Source organism: Dermacentor silvarum, chromosome 4 (genome assembly GCF_013339745.2).
Source record: "Dermacentor silvarum isolate Dsil-2018 chromosome 4, BIME_Dsil_1.4, whole genome shotgun sequence".
Classification (NCBI taxonomy): Eukaryota; Metazoa; Arthropoda; class Arachnida; order Ixodida; family Ixodidae; genus Dermacentor; species Dermacentor silvarum.
Window position 1 is genome coordinate 53,445,047 of NC_051157.2, and position 26,139 is coordinate 53,471,185.

The 26,139-nt window shown below is 47.5% G+C and overlaps 1 protein-coding gene across 3 annotated transcripts in view; it reads left to right on the forward strand.

Annotated features, from left to right (window-relative positions):
• The window catches only part of LOC119450045 (vascular endothelial growth factor receptor 1-like), an 83,161-nt gene that overhangs the window by 47,052 nt on the left and 9,970 nt on the right, over positions 1 to 26,139 (forward strand). For all 3 annotated transcript variants that reach the window (XM_037713399.2, XM_037713398.2, XM_049665606.1), the window contains exons 3-13: positions 8,338 to 8,521; positions 10,307 to 10,618; positions 11,499 to 11,644; positions 13,337 to 13,529; positions 16,003 to 16,314; positions 16,996 to 17,352; positions 18,071 to 18,229; positions 20,407 to 20,568; positions 22,155 to 22,436; positions 23,680 to 23,798; positions 25,577 to 25,727. In XM_037713399.2, the coding sequence (XP_037569327.1) occupies positions 8,338 to 8,521; positions 10,307 to 10,618; positions 11,499 to 11,644; positions 13,337 to 13,529; positions 16,003 to 16,314; positions 16,996 to 17,352; positions 18,071 to 18,229; positions 20,407 to 20,568; positions 22,155 to 22,436; positions 23,680 to 23,798; positions 25,577 to 25,727 (2,377 nt within the window). The remainder of the gene's footprint in view (positions 1 to 8,337; positions 8,522 to 10,306; positions 10,619 to 11,498; positions 11,645 to 13,336; positions 13,530 to 16,002; positions 16,315 to 16,995; positions 17,353 to 18,070; positions 18,230 to 20,406; positions 20,569 to 22,154; positions 22,437 to 23,679; positions 23,799 to 25,576; positions 25,728 to 26,139) is intronic.

Genomic DNA, 26,139 nt, shown 5'->3' on the forward strand with positions numbered 1-26,139 from the left:
GACGTTTCGGCCAGGGTCCGGCCTTGATCACCACTCTTGATGAAGGCCGGATCCCGGCCGAAACGTCGAAAATAAATTTTGTTTTTCGACGTGCGCCTGCACTTCTTTTAACTGATTATATATATATATATATATATATATATATATTACTGATATATATATATATATATATATATATATATACCTACGCTTTCAAAACATGTGTTTCGAAAAGCGTTGCTAGCGAGAATGCAGCCATCTTAGCAAGTTAGATGGACGAGAAATCTTGCTTACGGAATTTTGCATATCGTCCATATTAGGGGTAGATTATGCTGACCGAAAGTTAGTGGGCGCAAACTGCCGGGCTTACAAAAGAACGCAAACGGACTACAATGAAGTTTGAGTTTTTGCTTACGCGAACCCACTTGGGGTACGCTGTTTTCTAAACATCCCTATTAATGCAAATTTAATAATCTCAGCACGCCACCTAATCTTCTGCCGGTTTTCCATGTCTGCGTTTCCTTTGCCTTGGTACCAATTCTGTTTAGGATACAAATTTGCTGCCAAACACCAGGTGTTCTAATTTTAGCTGCACCAAATTTATAAAAATATCCTATGGCAGACAGAACAATCCTAGCCATATGCAGCTTAATTACTCGGTGAGGCGGTCATTACTTCTAAGAGAAATCAAAATGATTAATGGAATAATTCACATTTAATTTGTTAAATATCGACACATATATAAATTTACGACTTGTAGCCGGTGAGCTTTCAAGGCGATCCACTTGGAACGAATGCTCAGAACTACACCAGTTTCGATATAATGATTTTCAAAGATTCCGACGAAATACATCGGCGTTCCAGTTACATTTTTCCTTCAATGCATACAATAGCAGTTTTCAAAGGTAAGTGGAACAACAGCGCATTTTTACCGCATGTCTGACGCGCATATCAAGAAACCGGTGCCATCGTCAGAATTCGCCCAAGTTGATATGCACTGCATACTCATTAGCTAAAATTCCTAGATAGAAATGCGTGCCGTAAAGTAACCAATTAAAAAGGTATTTAGTATAATTTTACTTAACATTGAATGAAGCATTTTGATGCTTAATTCAATAATTGAAATGAATGAAGCATTTTGATTTTGAATTAAGCCTCTATGAGTAATTTAGCTCAAGGGTTAGAATTGTGCGGTATGCTACAGGCAGTTTTTAAAACTTGGTGCAGCTTAAAAAAAAAAAGAAAAAAAACTACCTACCACTAATCCCACATCAGCATGCACAGTGGTTGTGAAGGGTCGATGATAATAGGAAAACGATATTTTACAATAATATTTTCCTGAACCCCTTTCTACCAAGGGCTGAATTAAATTATAGTCGACTTGCGTCACACTGCACCCAGCAAACACTTCGTACATACTAAACAGCAGATTGCTTCAAAATACGCCGCTTATGCATTACGGTCAGCTCATATACGCTGGCTGAAGTGAGAGAGCGCCTAATGCAGCGTATAGCTATGATGGGTTTTAAATCAATGAGTAAATAAAACATGAGGATCCCGTGCCTACGTGATCTCGATGGCCGTGGCCACAATGGAGTCGGAACAATATGAGCCGGTAGAAATACGCCTGTGCATCGTCATTCTCAGGTGTATACCGAACGCGCTCTCCACTCCGCAGGGGAATAATAAATAAACGGTGACAGCAGATTCATGGAACGTGGACTCATTACAATTGTTGACCCACGCGTAATAGATAGCGCCAGCTGACGTAGCCACGATGAACGCCATACAGGCCCCTGTTGTTTTCGTGAGAATCTCTCGTTGTTTTCTTTTGCGTGATCTGTTTGTACCGTTTCTTTATACGAATGTTATTGTACTCTTCATTTGGGCGTTCTTCTCTAGGAGTTTTTTTTTTACCTTGCGTATCCGGAGTCACGCTGCTCAAATAATGCTGACACACACGCACACACACACACACACACACACACACACACACACACACACACACACACACACACACACACACGCACGCACGCCACAGCACAGCAGGCACAGCACAGCAAGCACACAACACACACCACGCACACACACACACCACCAACACACACACACCACACCACACAGCACGCACAGCACACCACACACACACACGCACACACAGCACAGCACACACACAGCACGACACACACACCACACACACACCACCACACAGGCACGCACGCACGACACACTACCACGACACGCACGCACGCACACACACCACACACACACACCCCACACCACGCACGACAGCACAGCACGCACACACACACACACCAATCACACGCACGGCACGCACACACACAACTAACACACACAGCACATCACACACACACACACGCACGGCCACATCACACACACGCACACACACACGCACACACACGCACGCACGCACAACACACCACACACACACACACACACACACACTGTCACGCACAGCACACACTACACACGCGCACACACACACACACCCACACACGCACGTCACGCACGCAACATCACACACACACACACACACACACACACGCACGCACACACACACACACGCACACACACACACACACACACCACGCACGCACGCACGCACGCACACACACACACACACACACACACACACACACACACACACACACACACACACACACACACACACACACACACACACACACGCACGCACGCACGCACGTAGAGAGAGCGACATTCTCTCGCGCGCACACGTTGTAAGAAAGAAATAAAACGTTCCATAAATCGCTCCTTTCAGTAGCAGAGACTGTTCACTTCGCTCGATCCATGCTGCGCTATTGCCTTTCTTTTTTTTTCCTCACTTGAGTGACGTGATGTGCAACCAGTGCATTAAGGCGTGGCCACAACAATCCCTGCATACTTCACATCTCTTACTTTGTTTTCTTTCCGAGCGATGGACCGTTGTTCGTGTGCAACACGTGCGCAAGTGTTGCGCTGCCTGGCTTGCATTTCCGTTTCACGAAATTGTTAAGCTTGCGTGGGAAGAAGACTAAATCCCTCTATCAACACTAACTTGTTTAGCCAGCAAATTTGATGATACAGCTGAAAGTCTGGGACCAAATTCACGAAGCTTTCGTTCGTAAGTGATATTTGCCATTGATCGGCCGTGTTCGCTAATTACATGTCCAGCGTGAGAATTGGCTGAAATTTTGTCTTGCGAACAATTCTAGCGCGAGACCTGTTTGTGAATACGGGGGCCCTCTTTCACTTATTTCATTACATGAATTTGATAATGTCAAAGCATTCAGGTTCCACCGCGGCCACTGCTCGTCTCACCGTGTGCAGAAAGGAAAGGTAAACAATAACTGCACGACTTCAGCAGTACACTTACACATTTACACATTAAGAATAACACTTAAGAGGAAGCTTTAGCTCGGGTCCAGCTCCGACACGCCCTATTTAAATACATGTAAAAGGCAGAAACGCTTTTCTGAGATAACCCCTGAACCGATTTTAATGAAATTTGTTGCATTTGAGAGAGAAAGCTAAATTCTAGTGACTGCTGGATGGGGAATTTCAATTTAATGCCTGAAGGTTTTAAAAATAATTTTCAAAGATTGCAAAATTCGAAAAAAAAATAGAAGCACGAAGTTTACAAATTAGTAACTCTGCATCAAGAACAGATATCGCGGTTCTGTATACGAGATCCATTAGATAATTCTAACCGAACAAATTCGATATGTCAATTTATATCTTACGTGAATTCGTTACGTTGTGTACAAGGTTTCTGCAAAACATATCAATTTTGTCCGCTTTAGAAGTACTATTAGATGCAATGCGCAGAATTGTGATATCATTCGTCATTGCTGAGTTAGAGTGGTAAACGTGATAGTTTCGTGTTTTGAAAGTTTGCTATTTTTGCCAATTTTTATTAAAATATTGACGACCCAAATCAAAAATTTGAAACTAACAGTCACTAGATTTTAAGTTTCTTTTAAATGCAACAAACCTCGGCAAATTTGGTGCAGTGGTTGTCGAGAAAAACGAGCTCTCCCTTTACACGTATTTAGAAAGGAGCACCCGACCTAAAGCTTCCTCCTAAGAAATAAATAGCTCCTATATTCACGAAGCGTTTTCACGCTAAAATTATTTCTAAGCGAAGATTCTAGCCAAACGTGGTGTCAGACATAACTTAAGAGAAGTTGGCTAGCCAATGGTAAACGGCACTTACGAACGAGAAACCATGTGAGTTAGACCCATGCTTTGTTACATGAATTTAAATTAGGTTTACGTCGGCGCATCGACGTGGCATACTCCTCATCGCATCCTGCGCGGAGAGGAAGCGCAGGCACCAGCAGTAAGAACTTAGGAGTAAACTCATATATACTTACAATTATACTCGTGCAAGTATTACGTTGCAAAGAAAATTCCGGCGGCACCAATCTCACGATAAATGACGACGTTTTACGCGATTAGCATTGAAGCGATGTAGCGACGCACCGTATGTTGCCACCGCCGTAGCGCGCCGTGACCCGTATGCAGCCGACTTCCTCTCTCGCGCTTCTCTCTGTACAAGCAGCGCCATCCTGCGGTGCCGCCGCGAAGTCCGCGCGCGGCGTGTCTGTGAATGCTCAGACAAGGTTGCCTTAATATATATGACGCGAGTTCTATTCCGCTCAGCAGCGGAAAAATTTTGCATGATTATTTGTGTCATTAAAGAGCGACGCGTATATCCAGTGACACATACCCAGAGACCCAAGTTGGCGGGAAAGAGGTTAGGCGCGGACAAACTGACAAACATACCTAAAACTGGGTGTCAAGTTTTCCCAAAATGATAATCGCATTAAAATAAATAAATAAATAAATAAATAAATAAATAAATAAATAAATAAATAAATAAATAAATAAATAAATAAATAAATAAATAAATAGCGCGAACCTCACGCTGGAGCCAGCTTTGAATGTTTACCTCCGAAATAGCTATACTCGCGCCCTGCGGTTGATTCTGTAAGCTTATAAGTTGTGCGCCGTCTGTGTTACAAAATGCACGTCTAATTTGTTTCATCCATTACGTCGCGCCGTATAATTTTGTGTTTGTTTGGGTGCATGGGCACAACGTCAGCAGGCGTACCGTACATAGTGCCTGATAGCAGCTGTTTGTCCGTAGCCCTGCCTTATCGTGCGGTTGCATTATTTATTCAGCCTTCAGCAAGGGTTGCCCTTTTGCGGGAAGCTTACGCTAATTGCATGTCTGGCCGTTAAAGAGAGAGTAAAACTTGGAACAGAGGTCGTGGCGCGTACAAGTTTCAGGCCGTGCCTCTTCAACGCTGGGGAAATGGAATGACAACCTTGCGAAAACCTACAACGCGTTAACTGTTGCTTCTGTTCGCGGATAGCTTACTTTAATTACGCATGCTTTGGAAGAGCGCGACGCGATGACGTCGTAAGATCTTTCTTATTCTCCGGTGTTATTTTTATCACGCCTCAGCACACTCATTATGGAACACGCTCACGGCCGGTATCGCGATGCTCAATACCTGGCACCTTGCTGGACCTAGAGGCATCTTCGACTGGTCGCTTTGGAACACTTAAGCTGCATATCACAAAGATCGTGTAAGGCGTAATGAAAACCTTATCACAAGAATATAACGGCATTCTATTGAGATAATTGGACCTAGTTATGCCCACCGGGGCCCACTTGAGCTCGAAGTAAAGGTAAAGGTAAAGGAATTACACGTTGCTTCTACTTTCACACATGCACGAGGGGCAGTTGATGCAGACGTCATCCCAAGCTTACGTTAGGATACGCGATTTTAGCGCTGACATTTGTTAGATGGTATAAGTTGAGCTTGCCCTGGACGCGAAGACATGGACGTAACATTCACTTGAGTTCGCAACCTTACATTTCTGATTCACTGAGGCCATTCAAGGTCGCAACATTGCTATTCGGCTTCGGCTGTCAACATGCAAATCCTCACAGCATGCTATTTCAATACCCAGAGGCTGACGACCCACTAAGTCTGCTTTATCTTTGGTGGAAGCTATCGGCTTCCATTCCGGCAGAGTGGATAATCCTCTACGCTCGGAGCGCGAGACAGAGTGTGAGCAGAGAAGATGCAGCCCAGCAGGTGGGCCCCATAGTGCATGGCGTTGGAGTGCGTTGGACACAAACAAGCAATCATTGACACGAGATACCATGTATAAGCCGTAACCTCCCTAACGGATATTGCACACTATGACACGTCCGCAGATAGGAGACGAACTCCTTTATTGCTTCTGCACAGCGCACGCAGATCGCTGGAGTTGTTTACAGGGTCAAGAAAACTATGAAACATTGTATAGTGGCTTCAAGAGGTGCCCCCTGGCTGTCACTGCGATCGCCACACCCTCTATAGAGCTTCTTACAAATGCTGTGTCTGTGTATCAAGAGGCAACATGTATTTTAAAGGAAACTCTTGAAAGCTGCAAGAAATAAAAAGAAAGAGAGAGAACGAAGCAGCATCTCGTTGGTTCCATCGTCTTGCGAAGCATATTTGTGTCTTTTTGAAAGTGTGTCCACATATCTCTTAAAGGCAAAAGGAGTTTACTCTTCGATAACGCGGTACTCGGATCTTTCGTTGTTTCGTTATTAGCAGCGAAGTACGACAAATTTGGTCACTAAAGGGCAGGCTATCCCAAACTCTCAGTCAGGAAGAACCCGAAAGAAAGAAAGAAAGAAAGAAAGAAAGAAAGAAAGAAAGAAAGAAAGAAAGAAAGAAAGAAAGAAAGAAAGAAAGAAAGAAAGAAAGTCACAGGCCTGCGCGGCACACGCAGCACAGTCACAGCGTAAGCTGGTGGAGCGGCTTAAGAGTAGCTCCAATTTCGGCACCACGCACAACAGGGTCTTCGCGGCAAAGTCTATTCTCCTCGTTTTGAGGAGAACGATCTGAACTGTCCGCCCAGCGTCGACGGCGAGCTTTGGCTTGTAATGCTCTCTGCACAGCAGTCTGCTGAGCCAGATCAAGCCTGGTTGTAGCCGCGCACGTAGCTCTACGATTCGCTTCTTCAGCAGCGATTCGTACCTTGCGAGGAGACGCCATAACGTGCCCCGAAGAGGTATTCGGAATACGTGGCGCACATCTCACATCCCTTGACCCGTGGCACGGTACGTTGTTGTTGATGATGATGATCATGATTGTTTATTGGAATCATCAAAACGAGCTGGTGACAAATAGTCACCTAGCCTGCTTGAGTGGACCAGGTCCAGTTACATGCAGCATGCAATTGCTATATGCAACTTACATGTCGGGCACGCTGCGCTTGCAGGCCTCTTAACTAAATGGCGCCACCATACTACTGGCGGAGGCTCCGGCAGCTCGGGTAGAGTGACCTTTCTAGGTCACTCTAGCTCGGGATCGCGTTGAATGCGCGCCTTGTCTGAATCGCATATCGTCGTCTGCGCTTGCGCACTCTGCGTTTGCAGGTGCCTTACCTAGATGGCTCCACCATACTGGCGGAGGCTCGGGTCGTCTGCGCCTGCGCGCCTGCCTAGGGCGCGTTTATAGGGTATTTTTCTGCTGCTTGTGGCTCAGTGGTAGTTTCCGATTCCCGCGCAGCGGGCGTGGGTTCGATCCCGGCGGAGACCGAGTACTTTGTTTCGCATTTCCGGCGATAGCGGTTACGGTCACCAGCGGCGGCGGACACCATCGCGAACCGGAACGGTTATTGGAATGAGCCCATAACAGCTTACGCTCTAAAAGAAAGAAAAAAAGAACATGCGAAGCGACGAAATGTCAACAAAATCGAAAAAGAAATAGTGCCGCTGTAGTTGTGCGGCACTTGTTGTTTTATTGTGAGGTAGCAAATGCGCAGCAGCTGGTCTTCGATGTTTTAAAGCAAAGCTTTCTTTGTCTCACTGATTCATCCGTGAGCTCCGAAAGCGCACTGCAGGAAAGCCAACTTACACAATGGAATTATCTGCGCATCTTTGCACACAACAGAACAACGGCGCATGACGTACGTATCGTAGAGCACTACAGTTTTTTACATTCGCAGTTACACTGCTAAGAACAATGGGAACTGCAACGCCACGCTACTCAGACGAACTGTATATATCTACATTGCATTACGCGCGTCGTGCAATGCATTCCCGGCTGTCACCATGGGTAGGCTACGGGTGCGGCGCACGGCAGAATAGACTGCCGAATATGCTGCCGCTTTGCCACGATCAGGCGTGTGGCAAAGCGGTCGCGCTTTCTAGCACATACTGAGTGCGATCGTACGAAAAAGCTTTGGTTCTTGCTCCCTCTTTGTGCAATACACATTTGTATATTGCTTGTGCCAACCTAATTTCACCTTTGTTCTTTTCGATTATAGGACAACGTGTCCTTGCGCTCATCCATCTATGATGAAGAGGTGGACGGCATTCGCCCCTTCAAGAGTGTCTTCGAGCTCAACACTACTGACGTCATGGACTTGGGTCGTTACATCTGTTACTATAATGGGACCACTGATCTCACCAACACGGGAAACGCTACGTCGGTTTACGTCTTCGTCAATGGTAGGTAACTCTACAACTCTCTGCGTTAGCGCGCTGTGACGTGGTAGCTTGAAAGTGCTCGCGGAATATTATGCATTTATAACTTGTCATAGACGTTCCCACGCTTCTATACTCTTGTCGATATTTTGTAAAAGGACACTAATCAGAAACACTGAATCAGTTTGGGCTGGCAAGGTATTCATCAGAAACTATATTTTCGTTAATTTCGCAGAAGAAAAAATGAAGTCCGAACTACAATTTCTTGAATTTCGCGCGAGAACCCTAGCACCATTACATCAGTGTGACGTCACGGTTTTTAATGTTTCTTTTTTCTCGTACTTAACCTGTTTTGAGAGAGTTGATGATAATTACGAAAACTTTATTGCACTTAAAAGTTGGTGGTCGGTCTCCCTATTTCGGGAGTCCGTTGGATCTTGCAGCCGCTCTTTCCGTTTCGGTGAGCTCCTGCTGAACTTTGGGGTCTACACTGAATAGCGTTTCATACCCACCGCTCAATCGTCGGTTCTTCTATCCTTTCTATTCTCGTGTTGTCTTGGTAGGCCCATACCATGTGGTATAGGTCCAAAACTTTTCGAAGATTACTCGGTCGATTATTAGGTTTCTTTAGAATACATTGTATATACCCCTCCTTTACCGGCAAACAGTTAGCTAGACCCGAGTAGACGCTTTTAAAATCTGTGACCTCATGGCGAGAGAGAGAGAGAGAGAGAGAGAAAGAGAAAGAAAGACAAGGAGGTTAGCCAGTGTGAATACCGGCTTGCTACCCTGTACTGGGGAAAGGGGCAAAGGGAATAAAAGATGATAGAAGGAAAAAAAAAACATTGAAGTAAGAAAATTTGCGCAATAACGCGACCCTACGCGCTACAACGTTCAAAGCCGGTCGCACAATTCACAAGCCTTTAAAAACTTCAGCAGAGCCCTTAAGGCCTTGAGTGCCGAAGTCCGTCTACACCAGTGTCCTAAAACTTTTTCTTCTGTGAGGGGGCGATTGTCCAGTTTTTCAAACGCAGTCGCGAGCACTGACCTCATGGCGAGCTGGTGCGGGGGCTTCAGGGCGGCGTCTCCAACCGTCGTTCAATTTTACGTCCTTTCTGACTTATCAAGCTTCCTCTCATGATAAGAATTACTTTTTTTTTCTTTTTGTATTGCAGAAGCTTACCTTTCTAACACGTACGAACTTAATTTTCTCTTTAGTGTCCCTTTAGATATATTAAACTGCTGGTTGATGCGGTGCACAATACTGGATGCTTTCACCACTATAAGCTATGCAGAGATGAACACTGTTGTTTACTGTATTATGAATATACGTATTGAATTCAGCGCGTGGGAGTACGTCGTATATAGTCCATCGGGCTGCGCCACCTTTAGAATACGCCTGCACACTCGTTTATATAAACAATGAGCAGCTTCGTATTCTCTGACGGCACCCGAGTCATCATTGTGCAAGTAAAAAGTTCTGACTTGTTGAGGGACTGCAGTACCGTGTATTACCGAGGAAATACTTCATCCATGCATGTTTGCATGCGACGCAACTGAATCTGTTTTTTTTTTTTTTTTCACACCAACCTTTCATCGCGAGAGCTGCGCCTCGAAGCGCGGTCACTGCTGAATCCAATCATCTGAATTCGGTTCGACAGCCGAGAGCCAACTGGGCTCCGACAATGACGACTCGCACATAAATGAGTCGTTTCAAAATACCTTCCTCTCTCTAGCTCTGGCGATACAGCATGGATAAGAGCGAAGTGTGGCGGTTTAAACACGCGTTTGCTTCCTGGCCATTCGCAGACGACTACTACCTGTTCCAGCCAGAGAAGCAGATGGACCAGCTTGTATTCGTGACGGTACGCCACGGCGAGCTGTCGGTGGTGCCGTGCCTGCCCACGCACTCGGGCGCCCGCGTCCAGCTCTGGAAGGACCTCGGGCAGGACGAGATGGAGGAGGTGGCGATGGCGCCCCACTACGTCGAGTTCGACCCGATGCGTGGCTTCATCATTTACTACCCGCACAGCTACTACGCCGGACACTTCATCTGCAACGGTTCGGTGCCCGGACGCGTCTACAACGACTCATCGATGGCCGTCGTATTCGTCTACCTGCGTGAGTATTGTCGAACACCCTCTCGGTGCCACCGCATCAAAAGTTTCCACCATGCGCACTGTTGTGGTGCGCTGTGCGCCTTGTGTCACGGCCTCTGAGGTCTGCAGCATGTCCCACGCACTGACGATCTCGGATGCCATGCCTCGTCTCAATAGAGAGGCTGGCTATCGCGCACGTATAGAAGTATAACAGAAAACAAGAGCACTTTTAACAAGACGTCTATATAGCGGATGGCAAACAAGACCATAGTGTTGGTCGTCTGCTTCATACATCTCGCTAAATGTGCTGTTTCTTTCTTTATAATTGCGATGTGCATGTCTGCAGTGGCACAAGCACAATTAATTGCGCTTTAGCGCACCATGTAGTAACTGAGATCGTGAAACGCCTGGCTTCATTTTTGTTAGAAATGAACATACGAAGGGAAATGGTACTTGTGGAGAAACATGTTGATACAGGTTTGCGTTTAAAGAAACGCAAATAGGAAAGACCACTCATAGAGCAAGGGGATGCTAGCTAACCCTGCAGAATTCCAAAAGTGCAGCTCGCACAGGCTCTCACAGCTAGCAGAATATCAGTAAGCGGCGTAAAATCTTTATCAAGTACGGTTCTCACAAATGGAAACATCACTGCCAAGCGCAGTTTTTTTTTTCTTCTCACTGTTCTCACGTGAAATACACCAAAATAAGAGTGGTTATAAAGTCCTACACTTCTTCAGTGTTTTCAGAATCTTGAGCCAAGGCGGCTCTGCTAGGTGTGAGATGTTCGCGCACGCTTTTGTTTCAGTTCAGTTCAGTTTTATTTCCTTAAAGACCCCTTTGCTAGGGGTCTTTACATAAGGGGTGGGTACAGTCTTTATTATCTTTATTTTTAAAAAATGCAGCCCCTGTGGACATCGCACCCAACGTGATGATTGAGAAGGAGAGCAACTTTCATCCGGTGCTGAACGACTCGTTCACGCTCAACTGCACGATCACCGTGGAAGCGGGCGTCATGTTCATCATGTCCTGGGACTACCCCAACAAGAACGTAAGTTTCGCGATTCGATCGAATATTTTCATGAAGGCCGAAAAGAGTTGGGGGCAGCGGTAATAAAGTCAGTTACGCGGCCCTTTTGCACAGGTTTATCTTTTTTTCTCGCGTGATTCGGCCTGGCGAACAACTTGGTTGCGTTAAGTTATATTTACATAGGATACATGTGTGACAATGCTGAACAAGTGGCTTCAAATTACTGTCTGAAAGCTCTCGCTTCGATGTCCACGTTTCCAAGTGTAGCCACCTTTGGCACCCGATACGAGTAGTTGTCGCATAACTTTTTACTTTTAAAAGTCTACGTCAGCTCCTTTTCAATCAAGGTGTAGTCAAAGAGGCATTCTTTGCCACAAGTGACAGCAGAAACATCGCGATTACCTTTATTTTCATAAATGACAAAGTGCGCAGAAGACGATGGAAGTATATTTCAAGTAATGCATTTATACAAGAGAAACAGCAGAAACGTGGTTCACGTTGAACTGAATTCACGGCATTCAAGTTCTTATTGACTGAAGGCTAAACTTAAAATTACCACACACGTAATCTGCCACTGAGCTCTTTCAGAAGACATTATTCTTTCTCTACGGGCATTCTTCTTGCTGACATAACGCTCGCTTTTTGATAGTGTCAGGTTTGTTAGTTCTCGTTGATGGGTGATCCATTTAATACGTTCGCAATAGACAGCAAAATACGTTCTTTCCAGCCAGTTTGTCCGGCTGACTGGATTTGGCGCGGGGTGTCTGTTGACCTGCATCGTGTTAAAAAAATGTCACAGTTTCGCCCTAAGGGCGAAGCAATGAATGCGATAGCAACACAGCAATGTCATACGAAGTAAGGTGAGCGGCTTTGGTAGCAATGTGAATTGTAGTAAACATGAGCTGATTAAGTAAGCAGGTGTGCTGCGCCGTAAGTAGACCGACATGAAGAGAGACTCTATGACCACGAGAAGGCGCTTGTGAAACGGTGGTGTTGATGAGAAGCGCTTCCCGTGGGCAGCGCGTGCGAAGGGACACACCTGTAGCGCTGCACTGCCGATCCGGGCAGCATTGCATGTGTAGCGTGCGTTGGAAAATGTGGTCCGACTATTACTAACTGATTGAACAAGCGTGGTGTGAGCGCGCACAAACAAACATGAATAGATCACACTGAATGACTGCAGACAACGACTGTCAAAACGGTGGCAGCAAGCGCATACGCCGCAGCGGCGAAGATACATGCGGTCTATCGCTTCAACGGAAACTGAGCGGCGAATGCACGGCGCATAAAGGTCAGAGCCGTGTGGAGATAAGAGACGGTGCGAGCGAGCGAGCGACGAGCGCGGTTGTTAGCAGAGTAGAAGTGCCCCCCCCCCCCCCCCCCCCCCGCTCCCTCCGGCGCTGGCTTCCTGCTTCCTTGCTTGCGCGTGGGAGATGAGTGCGTTCGCTCTCCGTGATAGCGCGCGTCCCCGCACGCTTCCGCTCGGGCATACGGCGCGCGGTGAAGATTTTATCTATAGGGAACCTGACGGCAACGGCGACGGCGACGACGACGCCGACGGCAGAAATCCGGTTGAAGTGTCCATATAATTGCTATCGCAATAAAAAGAAGAAGAAGAAGAAGAAGAAGCAAGCGTTAATAATCAGATGTGTACGTGCCTGCAGATGTGTGTGCGTGTTCACCATCACTTTTTTCTTGCCATGCCTTTTCTAGAACTCACGCATCGAAGTGACCAAGCCCATCCGCCACAACAAGCCGTTTGGGCAAGAACGCTTCATGCTATCCGTGGTGACGTCACAGCTGACCGTTCGTGACGTGCAGAGGAGCGACGAAGGGTTGTACACGTGCTCCTGCAAGGACCATGGTGGGAAGACCTACAACCACTCCGTCTTTGTCTCCGTCTACGGTAAGGAATAGAGATCCGCTTGTGTTTGAGACCGTACTCGTAAGCTTCCCGACAGGGATGTTGTTTTAAAATACTACTTTCGTAGTTATCGTTACGCTATAAAAGTTTATTGAGCAGTGCAGGCATTGACGAGGTTAGAGAATGTGCGCAGAGCTATTCCTTTTTTTCTTCTTTTTTCGCTTTTGTCTCGCCCCATATTTTTAAGGTTGCTTAAAAAGCTAAAGGTTTGGTACAGGCATGCAGAAACATTCTGTTTTCAGTTGCGGTTACTGAAAGTACCGCGGTACAATAACCTTACGTTTGCTATACCAGGCTGACAAGAAAAGAAACAAATCTAATAAAGGCTCACTCGTCCGTGTCCCGCCGCACTTTGCCATTCTATTTTTATCTAGCTGCCGTTCCAATCATGAAAACCGCAATGACGAGCGCACGGTCCGTAAATACATTCATCAAATTCCCTCAGTGCCTGCGCACGCAAGCATATCTAGACGAGCAAAAGAGGCTCTTTACTCATTCAAAGTTAATGCCACTAATGCTGCCCGGTTACTCCCACGATTAAAGATGCAGAGTGCGCGTCGCCCATTTCATCGATCCGGCCGCTTTGTAACTGTAAGAAATCGTGGCGATGTTTTTGTAATGAGTAGAAATCACCGGATCTCCAGATAAATATATGGGTTCCGAAAAACTCGCCGCCCGTATAGGGTGTCTACCGAGAAAATCATAGCGAGTTTTAACTGACGAAGAACTTGATTTTCAAGACGACCGGATTTCAGAAATGCGCCTCCGTAGAGCTCTTCGGACAGGCAAGCGGCCGTACTCCCTCCCAAAGCCTTCGCGACACGTTGGCGTCGGGGCATAATTAATACACGCCGCCTCGGTGATCCTTATCGCCCTGGTGGCGTGGTGCGTGACCCTTGACCATAAGCCAGAGCTTGCTCACCGTGAGTGTTGTCGTTGAGGATTCGTGCGTTCATCGTCGCCATTCGACGTTTTCTTCTTTTGCTCTCTTCGTTTTAATTCTTTTGTTTCTACTGTTTTACATTTCTTAAGCGCAGTCACGCCTCTGCCACTTTCGCAAGATATTTCCTAATCTACGCGTTTGTGCGTATATACTAGAGCGCTTTGGTGTCCGTATACGTTCAAGGACACAGGATGCAAACGAAAGGGGCCGATAAGGGGCAGCTGCATGATGAGATGGCGTCTTTTTCTTTCATCATGGCGCTTTTTCACCTTACCTGTTAGTGCGCCTTCAAAAGAAAAGAAATAAAAAAAAATACTAGACGGGAACTTGTAACTTTCACGTAGCCTAGCTGGTTCATGCGGTTCGCGTGTAAGCTAACCTTGCAGATGAACTTGCACCACAGTGCACTGCTGAACTTGCGAATAGGGTTGCAGCTACAAGATCGCATATATTTATAGGAGGAGGAGGGTGGTGAGGATTTAGCCTTGCAGAGACATATCGGCAATTGCTTCGCCCGAGCGTTCCTTTCCCATTCCCACTCGTCGTTGCCGAGCGACGATGAATGGGACGAAGAGCAAAATGTTGAGGGGCAACATTGAAATGAAACTTATTTCATACATTTCGTCCAAGCCGGAGAAGCCGCAGCGTGACCTCAGCTGGTCGCTAAGTCCGTTTACTTCGTGTTGGAATATGCAATGTAGCCCTACGAACACACTTCGTGCCCGACGCATTTAAATATAACGGGTGCTATAGCTTGTAGCTGAAGGTCGATTGCAGCCCGGTGCCGCCAATAAGTTTGGTCATTCCACTTTTATCTGCCGGATCCGTGAACACGTGGGTGTACGCACGTACGCTTAAGTTGCTGTAGCGCCTTTGGATACCTTATCGTGGCTCCTCTGAAACGCGAACTTTGGACAGTGGAAGTCACACGCGGGAGTCTTTCAACGATTTCCTGCAGCGTGTTTCTGTACAGACAGCAGGTGCAGGCCACGTGTCGAGTCTTGAACTTGGGGGCGCCGATCAAACTTATTGTGGGACGCTGTATATAAGAGCGAATTGTCGCGTGCCTGTGCGGGAACTTCCAAATGCAGGTTACAACTCAGTTTTGTAATGTTCTTGGTCATCCTTACGTTGAATCTGAAGGACGCATCAAGTTATTGAAGTGTTGCGTATGGCTTCTGGCTTGTTGCTCGACAAAAAAAAAATTAAATCTGCACTTCTTGTAAATATTGCCACGGGGATAAGAGTAGCTAGAAGGGGTGAGAAATTGTATTTACGAGATATACGCAGAGAGAGACGGCTGCAGGGAAGATGGCAGAACAACAACACGAGTGCTACTCCGATCGTCGTCTTCACAGTCGTTTCTGCGCATTCTTCCATGCTCGGCAGGATGCGTACTTGAGTGCGCGGGAATAGCGCGTAACAATAATATTACGGGTCTCCACAGCTTATTTACTATATCGCCTAGTAAATGTCTGTCTCAGTGCCAACGTCGTTCTTGTACGCGCGCAGAGTCCGAACAGCTGGCGCACGTGAACCTGACCACGGACCTGGACACCTCGACGCCTCTGGTGTTCCCCGAAGGGGGCACCTTCAAGATGGTGGTGACGGTCGAGGCGCACCCGAGCTTCGCCGAGACGCGCTTCTGGTGGCGCAAGGACGGAGCGCTGCTCAACGATGGGCGGGATCTGCGCCTCTCGTACCGCGAGCCGCGCGCCGTGCTCGAGAAGGCGAACGCGCGCTTCGACGACAGCGGCGAGTACACGCTGTACGCCCGCATCCACAACGCCACCTCCAAGATCACCATCAACGTCAACATTTCGTGTGAGCATCGCTTGCTTTGCGCTGCTTGTTTTATGGGCTCCCGCGAGAAGAGAACATTGAGACTCGTGGTTAATTTTGACTGAATGGGGTTATTTAACATGCACCGCAATATGAGCGCGCGAGAGTTTCGACATCTCAATTCCATCGGAGTGCGACCAATGCCTCGCTCTTTCAAATTATGTCAAATCAAATTAGAAAACACCAAATTAAGCCATGAGATTCTTTTTCAAGCACACATTTGTGTGAGTATATGTACGTAAGTATGTACATTGTTGCACATAAAGGACACGGACACAAAAAAGAACGATGGCACACACAGGGCGCTAACTTAAAATGTCATTGTGTGTCCCATCGTTCTTTCTTGCGTCCGTGTTTATGCGCAAAACTGTACATACTTATGGCTTACCAACAGGCCTAAGTAGCCCCCTTAGTAGCTACATTTGTGTGAATTAATGTAGGGCTACGCTCTTGGTGATGCATACTTCTTTTTTCTTTTTTCCTCGAATCTCACGAAACAAGCATGCATAGTGGACGTATGGATGCGTAGCGCACCTTAAGCGTTGCTATATAGGATGCGTTCAACGCGAGTATTTTAGTGCGAAGAAAGCGCTATATTGTGCGTGCCTGATTTACAATCTGAACTGCACGTTTTTTTTTTCCTACCACGTCTTCGAAACGCAGCCAAGCCCGTGGTTGCGGTGGTGAACAACACGGAGCTGTACGCGTACGGTTCCAACTACACGCTGGTGTGCACCGTGAAAGGGAGCCAGCCGATGCGCGCCTGGTGGGAGTGGCGCGAGTGCGTGGATCCGCGCACATGCGACGACCAGGGTCCCGGCGGCGTGTTCAAGCACCTGGCCGCCGGCAGCCAGCACAGAAATGCCGGCGCCCCGCAGGGACAGCTGGTGCACAGCACCGAGGGGCTGCGGCATCGCAACGTCACCATACGGCTTCGTGCCCGGCAGTCGGGCCTGTACCGCTGCGTGGCCGCGAACTTGCTCGGCACGGGACTCAGCGTCGCCAGATTCTACGTCACTGGTGGGTTCGACTCTCGCGCACCTGCTATGAGAGGGTCGTGCTGTAAATGTTCGAGTTACCACTATGCACTTAAATTGAAAAGGGGCGTAGAGGCGAGTAGACGTAGCGTTGACGGACTCACATTTCTTCGACAGAACAGGCGACGGATGGCTGAAAACAACACGTGATCGAGAAAGGAACGGACAGAGAGAGAGAGAGAGAGAGAGAGAGAGAGAGAGAGACACTTTTGCGGGTAATAATAATGAAGAAGAGAAGGAAGAGGAAGTGGTACATGTTTATGTTGTGCAAGTCATAATTCAAAAAATTTTCAGTCATTTTTTTTTTTTTTTGCTATCATATTGTATTTCTCGACATTCTGTTTACGCTCCTGACCCCTCCTGCCACCCGATTCGTGACTAATCCATCTGAGTGGTTTGCTCTATTTCACTGAGGAACAACCAAGCACTTTCGTGATGTAGGCATAGCGGCCGTCGGCTCGCTTGTTCTACATATATTTTGTTATCATTCCCAGCCTCGTTTGTTAACTTTTTTTGTGGTCACTTCCAGTGGCTTCGCTAGTTTTCCTGTTCTATTGACTTCGGTTTCTCGCGCAATTTGCTTGACCTGAAGCACTTTGTTTATCCCATTATTTTCTTTTTAAAACGAAATAATGTGCGTCAATTCTCAGTGCTTAGTCTCTCGTCACCTTTTATTGATATTGCTGTTTGACTTTGCGCAGACGCCAGAAACGGCTTCGAGATCATCGCTTCGGACGTCATACCCGTAGACCAGGACCGCGTCATGCTGAGCTGCCTGGCCAGCCAGTTCAAGTACGAAGGTCTCACCTGGATGTGGAAACCAAAAGGCTCCTCGGAACTCGTCAGCCTCAACGCCAGTGGTAATGGTGGTTCTGAATTTTCAAACGTTTTCTCGGTGCATCAGATGTTTCTCCCGTATTAACTAATCCATGAGGTATAATGTGTGAAAATTTTTAAGCGGTGCAAAATAAGCGGCTGGGGCCACCGCATGTTTAATATAGCAACAGCTAGCAGCGCATCGTGGAGTACTGAGCACACAACGGGGCTAGTAGCGTCGCCTTTTCTTTTAGAGCGATAGCTCTACTACTACAGAGACATACCCTGAAAACGCCCGGTTCCGTAAATCTGTCCTTAAAGCTCAGACAAGGTCAAACTGGCACCTGCTAGCTAATGCGTTATGGACACGCGCGCGCCTCGGGGAAACAGCAGAAAAATAATAATATGATAATAAAAAGGTCCGAGGGCCTTCACATTTTGATATATGACGGCTTATATAGCCCCTGGAAAAATGTCTTCCCAGCAATGCACTTCTGTTCAAAAGTGAAACCGACTTTAGGGGGATCGGTGTAAGCGTGATCTTTGTAAGTTGGGTGTCCCACATTTTGTGTTGCAGTGAAGCGTACTCATAAAGAAAAATGAGATGCCAATGGGGCCCGATAACGCTGTCGCGTTCCACTCTAAGGCGAAGCTTAATGGCCCATTCACACTTGCGACTAGACGACCTCCCGCGACCGATTGCGACTGGCGACCAGAAAGCTACTCAAGACGAACGATGTTCACACTGACAAATGCGACCGACGAGTCGCTAAACCGAAAAGTCTCGCGATACGCCGTTCACGTCTGCTTGCAATGTTATCGCCGCGTAAAATAAACGTCAGCATATACGGACGTCCTCTTCCTTCGCATCTGATTGGTTCAGCTGTTCTGCGACTGCGGTCGCACGACTGAAAAATCGAGCAGCGAGCGACTGGCCCGAAACGGTCGCTTTTCGAGAAAAGCGACCATTTGCGACTACTTTCGACTGGTCGCTTCGCGACTAACTTGGTCGCGTGACCTCGCCTATAGTCGCAAGTGTGAATGGGCCCTAAGGGCCCATTCACACTTGCGACTAGGCGAGGTCGCGCGACCAATTGCGACTGGCGACCAGAAAACTACTCAAGACGAACGATGTTCACACTTACAAATGCGACCGACGAGTCTCTAAACCGAAATGTATCACGATATGCCGTTCACGTCTGCTTGAAATGTCATCGCCGCGTAAAATAAGCGTCAGCGTATACGGACGTCCTGTTCCTTCGCATCTGATTGGTTCAGCTGTTCTGCGACTGCGGTCGCACGACTGAAAAATCGAGCAGCGAGCGACTGGCCCGAAACGGTCGCATTTCGAGAAAAGCGACCATTTGCGACTACTTGCGACTAGTCGCTTTGCGACCAACTTGGTCGCGCGACCTCGCCTAGTCGCAAGTGTGAATGGGCCCTAAGCGTCCTCATTTTTTTGTGGCTTTTCTTCGTCGAACGTGCACGATTTTAAAGCGAATGGATTTCTTTGGCTCTTTGGCCCGTTTTCGGTGGTCGGCGATAGGTCGGTGGTGGTCGGACTCCCAATGCGCCGATGCAAAGGGCGCGTGCTTTTGTGGAACCGAGTTGCGGGACGCGCGCCTCACCGAACGACAACTATTGTAGTTCCTTTAGACGAACGCGCTATGGCGCGAGAGCTTTGCGACGTGTGAAGGTTTAGATGCTGTGGTGGGGCGCTCTGGAAGCACAGCCCTACTCTTCTCCCGCCGCCAGTTTCGTACACAGCCCCAGGCAGTTATTTGGCGCCGTGGCAAGGAATCGAACCCGGGCCAAGTGCATGCTTGGTAACATAACACTGTTGTGCCGCAATGGTAGAATGCATGCATAGCCGCACAAATCACCATACTTTGTTCATTTAGTGAGTTATAGTTATGGAGAAGCCGAATACATATTGTGCTCGTTGCCAACACCCCCCCCCCCCCCCCCGCCGGTCTATACATACATAAACCAATCAATCAACAGCTACTAAGCCACCCGACAATGGCTGTAAGCGTACGTCGAACGCAGCATTGAGCCTAACTTGTTGTTTCCGGCTTCCAAATTGTTTAGCGTGTCGCTATATGACATGTATAACACGCGCGAATTTAAATTGCGCGCGTTTACTTTTGCTCGGTAAGACGTGTTCCCAGTGCAGTCGCGTGTGTTAGGAGCACGTGGTTGATGTTCCCCGTTCGCACAGGCGTCCTGGACATCAAAATGTCGTCGACGGCGTTCTCCAACAACCTGACCCTGCACTTCAACCCCATCGGTCGGAACCAGTCGGGCGAGTACCAGTGCATCGGTTTCGTCCGCGGAGGAGGAGCGCAGCGACACATCGAGTTCATCAACGTTGCCGTACGAGGTACGCCCGATGCGAGTATAGTTAGTTCTCGCTGCACACACTTCGTGAATTCAGCCTGACACATATTAAGACAGCATTCAAGACTGCCGAAAATGTAATTTCCGGCAAGGAAAAGAAAAGCTAGTTAGCCCAGGAGGCGAGTACTTACACGGACACTATCAACAGGTGTCAGACCGAGAATAATTTTGAGCTCTCAGTGATGCGTTTGCAGAAAGACGCCTGCTAATAGGAGGGTAGCTGGACGAGAATTTTATTTTTTTCGGTACCTTGTTACTTTTCGGTACCTTGTTAGCATATCTGCACATAGAGATATGCTTCTCTGAACGAATAAGGCGAAATTTGCGAACATCCAACCTTAAGCAAATATGTTCTTACCTCAAAGGTGACCCAAAGCTTTTCTCAAAAATGTTTTGTAGTACTGTGGAGATGTGGCCTACGGGTCTGAGCCGGGACTCCATTATTTACACTGAGATCACTCATAACAGCCAAGGTTGAGTACATTTTCTGGCTAAACCATCGACAGCTTTAGCTCAGCCCTATAGTAAGCTCCACTCATACGATAGCATCCTTTATAAGTAAAGGATCAAATCCGCTGATCGGGAACCCTACTGCTCCTGCGCTCAACGCTCTAGTGTCAACAGCGGAATGCTGCCTTCGCTCCGCTACCGAGTCGACTTAGCGGAACGTGACAGCTCGTCCACTCGGCGTATTTGATGTATTGCAGCCAGGCTAACCGCATGCGCCGCTCGTGTATTGCAACGCGGTTATAAAAAATGTGAATTCAGCACAGTTACACGCACTGCCTAAGCGGGCAGTGTGTAAACGCAGTGGCCCGGACCACCGAGCCACTGCGCCACGGCGCAGTGGCTCCTGTAGCGGCCGCAAGTGGCGATTCACATGATATATGAAGGTCGCGACTGCCAACAGAACTGACTTTGGTTGGGAGATACTCTTCGTTTAGATCGACTTGCACTTCAGCGCTTTAAGCGGTGCACCTTTGCATCTATAAACGTCGCTTGGCCTGGGTATATTTCTAAGTGAAGGAAGGTGTTGTTGGCTTGGCTTGTAGGCGTATCTAGCTTTACAAGACAAGCCGGCAACTGGTCTGCCCGAACGCCTTCTTTCACGAAAGTTCGTCACCATTCACAAGCGCAGCACGTGACGTGTGAACACGACGACGTGCATAGCGAAGTGGAGCATGACACAGGCCCGCTGCTTGTGATCGATCCAGCGCACGATGTTGCACCCCCCCCCCCCCCCCCTCCTCAACCCTCTCGAAACTTAACGCCCTAAAATTAGTCTTCCAAACTCACAGGCGAAGTCCACATCACTTGAAAACCTCAGGATGAGTCGGGATACCTCTCTCCTGATTGGCCAGTGTCCTCGCGGAAACAACATGTCGTTCACGCTAGCGTATGGAGTGAAAAGGTTTCATGCTCTGCAAGAAAGCGCACGTGAAGGGCGTTTGCTGTTTGCTTGCACGTTCGTAATGACATGTTACTCAGCGTTACGACCCCGTCGGCAGTCTGCTCAAGCGTCGAAAGTCGACAGAAACGCTTCACCTTTACCGCGTTTCTTGTGCGCAGATATGCGTCCACCGGAGTTCAACAAAACCAACCTGCGGAACGACGTGCTGAGCGACGTGTCGTACATCGACCTGCAGTGCACGGCGACCGGCCTGCCCGAGCCCAGCATATCGTGGCTAAAGGATGGTAAGCCGCTCAATATGAGCGGCATCGACCGTTTAGACGAGGGCCGCTGGCTCGTCAAGCGCAAGGTGACGCTCCAGGACAGCGGCTTCTACCAGTGTCGCGCCGAGAATAGGGCTGGAGCCATCTACACCAACATCACCATCAATGTCGCCAGCGGTACGTGCCATACATCCATACAGGGCTTCGGAGATTGTCGCGAACTGGAGCATGCGCGAACATGTTCGACTTGTCTAGGCTGTGTCAGCTCCAAGGAGATTTGAAAATGTTTTATAACCTCCATGGTCAGCTCACACACTCTCACACTCGGTCTCACAGAATAGTTTTGCGCATAAGATAGCTAGGGTAGGGTTAACTGAAAAAGCAGGTTAAATGCTGGGAAGCGCTTGCTCCCTGCTACTCGATTTTATTTCCGAGTACAGTGAAATCTTGTTGGTTCTGCATTATGCGTTTTTCGGTATAACACGTTTTTTTTTCCCCCGACCGACTTTCCATAGAATCAATGCATTTCACACGGTTATTGCGGTCACGTTTTCACCCGAAATTGGATAATACGTCTTCAGAAGTGGGCTTTTACTGGTATTTTTAAAACTCGTAGATTTATATTCAAGTGTACTAGCGGCACGCCGCCGGCGGTAAAACGCTGCTGCGGCAGTGCGGCCACACCGACTGGCGGTGCGCCGCTTCTCAGTTGAGTCAGGAAACGGCGGCTTCCTTTTTGTAACACACAGAGTAACGTTTTTTAAGGACATTGAAAAGAAGAAAGTTCAGCGTGAACTGACAAGCTACTTCAACGTTGTTGAATGAAAGTGCGTTGGCTGTGGTTCGTGTGTCGTCGAGTGGTGCTGCTCTGCATAACATGTTATGCGGAGCAGTATCACTCGACGCCACATGAACCTTTGCTACTGAGTTTGTCGCCGAGTGCGTCTATTTTCATAATTTTCGAAGCTTGCGTTGGATAATACGATTTTCGAATGATACGTTTTATTTTTCAGTTCCCGTGAAAATTGTATCAAAGATATTCCAGTGTAGTCAGAAAGATTTGCGCCTAACAGTGAGCAACACATGCTATACGCTGAGAATTTCATCAACAGTCTAGACAAGCAAACTTCATAGTTCGTACAAACCTTGAAAAGCTGGACTATCGGGCGTGACGAGGCGCTCTTTTCTTTTCAAATTTTTCAGTGGGTAAGCGACCAGACAAGGACTGGAGAGGTGTCTTTTTAGGCGTTCTGTTTAATTTATTTGTCCTGCAAATATGCTGGCCTTAACACTATGTTCTTGTTTGTAAGAGGCGCAGTTCCATGCTATCGGCTCTCGATGCCATCTCCCGATATGATGCCAGGCAGGCTACGGTGGTCTTTGCAGAATCTAGTATGACAACAATTTTCTATTCTTTCAGGAATACAAGCGCCCGTCATGAATACCACTCATATCGCCTTGATAAGCGTTGTCTTCATCATCGCCATCATTTGCTTCCTCATCGTGCTCGTTTACTGCAAGAAATATCGGGCGCACATGGTGAGTATATAGCTATGTTATTTGGCTGAATGCTTGACTGAGTAGAATGAAATTGTACACATTTTTGTAACTAATATCACCACCCTCTCTACAAAACCATTGATGTCACGCTCCATTCTGAGCGGGATCCTCAAGAATGCATGCACAGGATGGCCTTTAATTGCGCCCCTTGTGCCCATAATTGCGCCACATTGAAATTGTTTGAAATCCGTAACATCACGCCAACGTACCGGTGCTAAGTTCTCGGCAGGAAAAAGGACCTCGCTTTCCTGACTAATAATCAGGGCCCATATTCACAAAGACCTCTTACGATAAAACCGTTTGTAAGATATAGTGAAATCTCGATGATACGAATCTCATGGGGTCACGAAAAATATTCGTATTAGCCAAAATTTGTATCATCAAAACACAATTAAAGCTAGCTAAATTAAAGAGTCAGAGGTGAACTCACCCAGGCACACGCACGTAAAAAGCACTTACAGTATAGACCACTTATAACGCAATCTCCCACGCGACAGGAGCGAAGCGGGAAGGCAGCGCGGGAGGGAGGTAGGGGGGGAGGGGCGGCTTCTACTCTGCCAACAAATGCGTTCTTGTACTTTGCACCTGTGCCGGCTGTCGGTGTTGTCGCGCGCACCGTATCTTGAAAGCGATCTCCACACGGCTCTGACCTTTGTATGCGCTGTGATTACGCCGCTCAGTTTCCGTTTAAGCGATAGGCCGCACGAACCTTCGCTCGCTGCGGCGGTCGCGCTTCCCTACGAAAGCACAAAAGCAACAAAAGCGCCATTGCTTGAAACTCGTCACGTCCAGTCGCGGCCTCCGCGCTGTCCGGCGCCGCGTCCGCGCCTCCGCACCAAAAGAGAAAGGGAGAAAGCGCGTGACTGCGCGCTGTTCTCTTTCGCGGCCGTCGGCGGGATGGCGTTTATACGTATCAACCGACGCGGGTCGAAAATAGATTCGTAACAACCGTTCTCTAGCACGTTCTCTGCAAAGTAATGGGGCTCGGCCAGGACCACATAAAAATTCGTATAATCCGGAAATTCGTATTAGTCGTGATTGTATCATAGAGATTCCACTGTAATTTTATGGCGTATATAATTGCAGCGCAGATCATTAGCGAAGGAGGCCAGCAAATGACAAAGAGGACTTACGAATGCAAAGCCTTCTGAATTCGGCCCCAGGGCCCGTATCCACAAATTGTTCTTACGCTAGTAAAGTTCGGTGGAACAAAAAACTTTCAATCGTGACAGCGAACATATTATTAACGAGGGCCTGCCTAGCAATCAGAAAAACTTCTTACGAACAAAAACTTCTTATTTTTTGTGTCAATTCGACCCCAGGGGGCGAATTCCCAAAAGCTTGTCGTTCACAAGAGGCGTTCGCCATTGGCTGTAGGCATTCGCTAACATTATGTCCTGCATTAGGATTGACTGGACTTTTCTTATACTAACAATTCTAGCGGACGAGCTTTTCGTGAATACGGGCCCAGGGGTCATACTTACAAAGCTTTTCTTTCGTAAGAATAATTTGCTATTGGCACGCCGCCCTCGCTAATGACGACGTCACGATTGGATAGCGCATGCTCTTACGAAGAGCTTTAACGTAAGTACATTTTTTGGGAATATTGGCCCAGTTCCTTACCACCAAATGAAAAAAACAACACTAGAAACGGAGTTTTGAAAGGGTAACCTTCCAGACTAATCATGGCTGTGCAATTTCCATTTGAAGGTCAAGGCATTTGTCGGTCCGTCTGACCTTTTTTTTTGTCATTACAGAAGGAGGAAAAAGAGATGGAACTATTGAACAAGACACTCTTCGACAAAGGCCAGGTGAACATGTTCAACCCTGACCTCCCTCTGTGCGAGCAAGTGGAGTTGCTGCCGTACGACCAACGTTGGGAGTTTCCGAAGGATCGTCTCAAGCTCGGTAAGTAGCCGCTGCTTGAGTTGCTGAGAATGGAAGTCATGCCCTCGTCGAATCAGTTTGCGTCGTGCATTTGAGTTTCGGCATTTGAACATATTCCTCAATGCTTTCGATTCCTGTCGTTATCATTTGCTCAGATGAATCCGCTTGAACTTTACACGTTTGCTGAGTGAAAGTCTCAAAGGAAGGCCACCTTTCGCTCTGAGGGCCTCTTCCCTGTATTAGCATGGAAAACAAACTTTCAACTTTCAATAACCTAAGAATAGGTTGTTAATTTCTAGCTCTTTCTGAAAAGATGCATTTTATTAGTGTTTCGGGTGAAATAGAAGAGATAAACGGCACGTGTAATATATTTATTTAATCGGGATGTGATGCGCACTTATTTGCTGGAATAAAAATAAAAAGCTGTAAATTT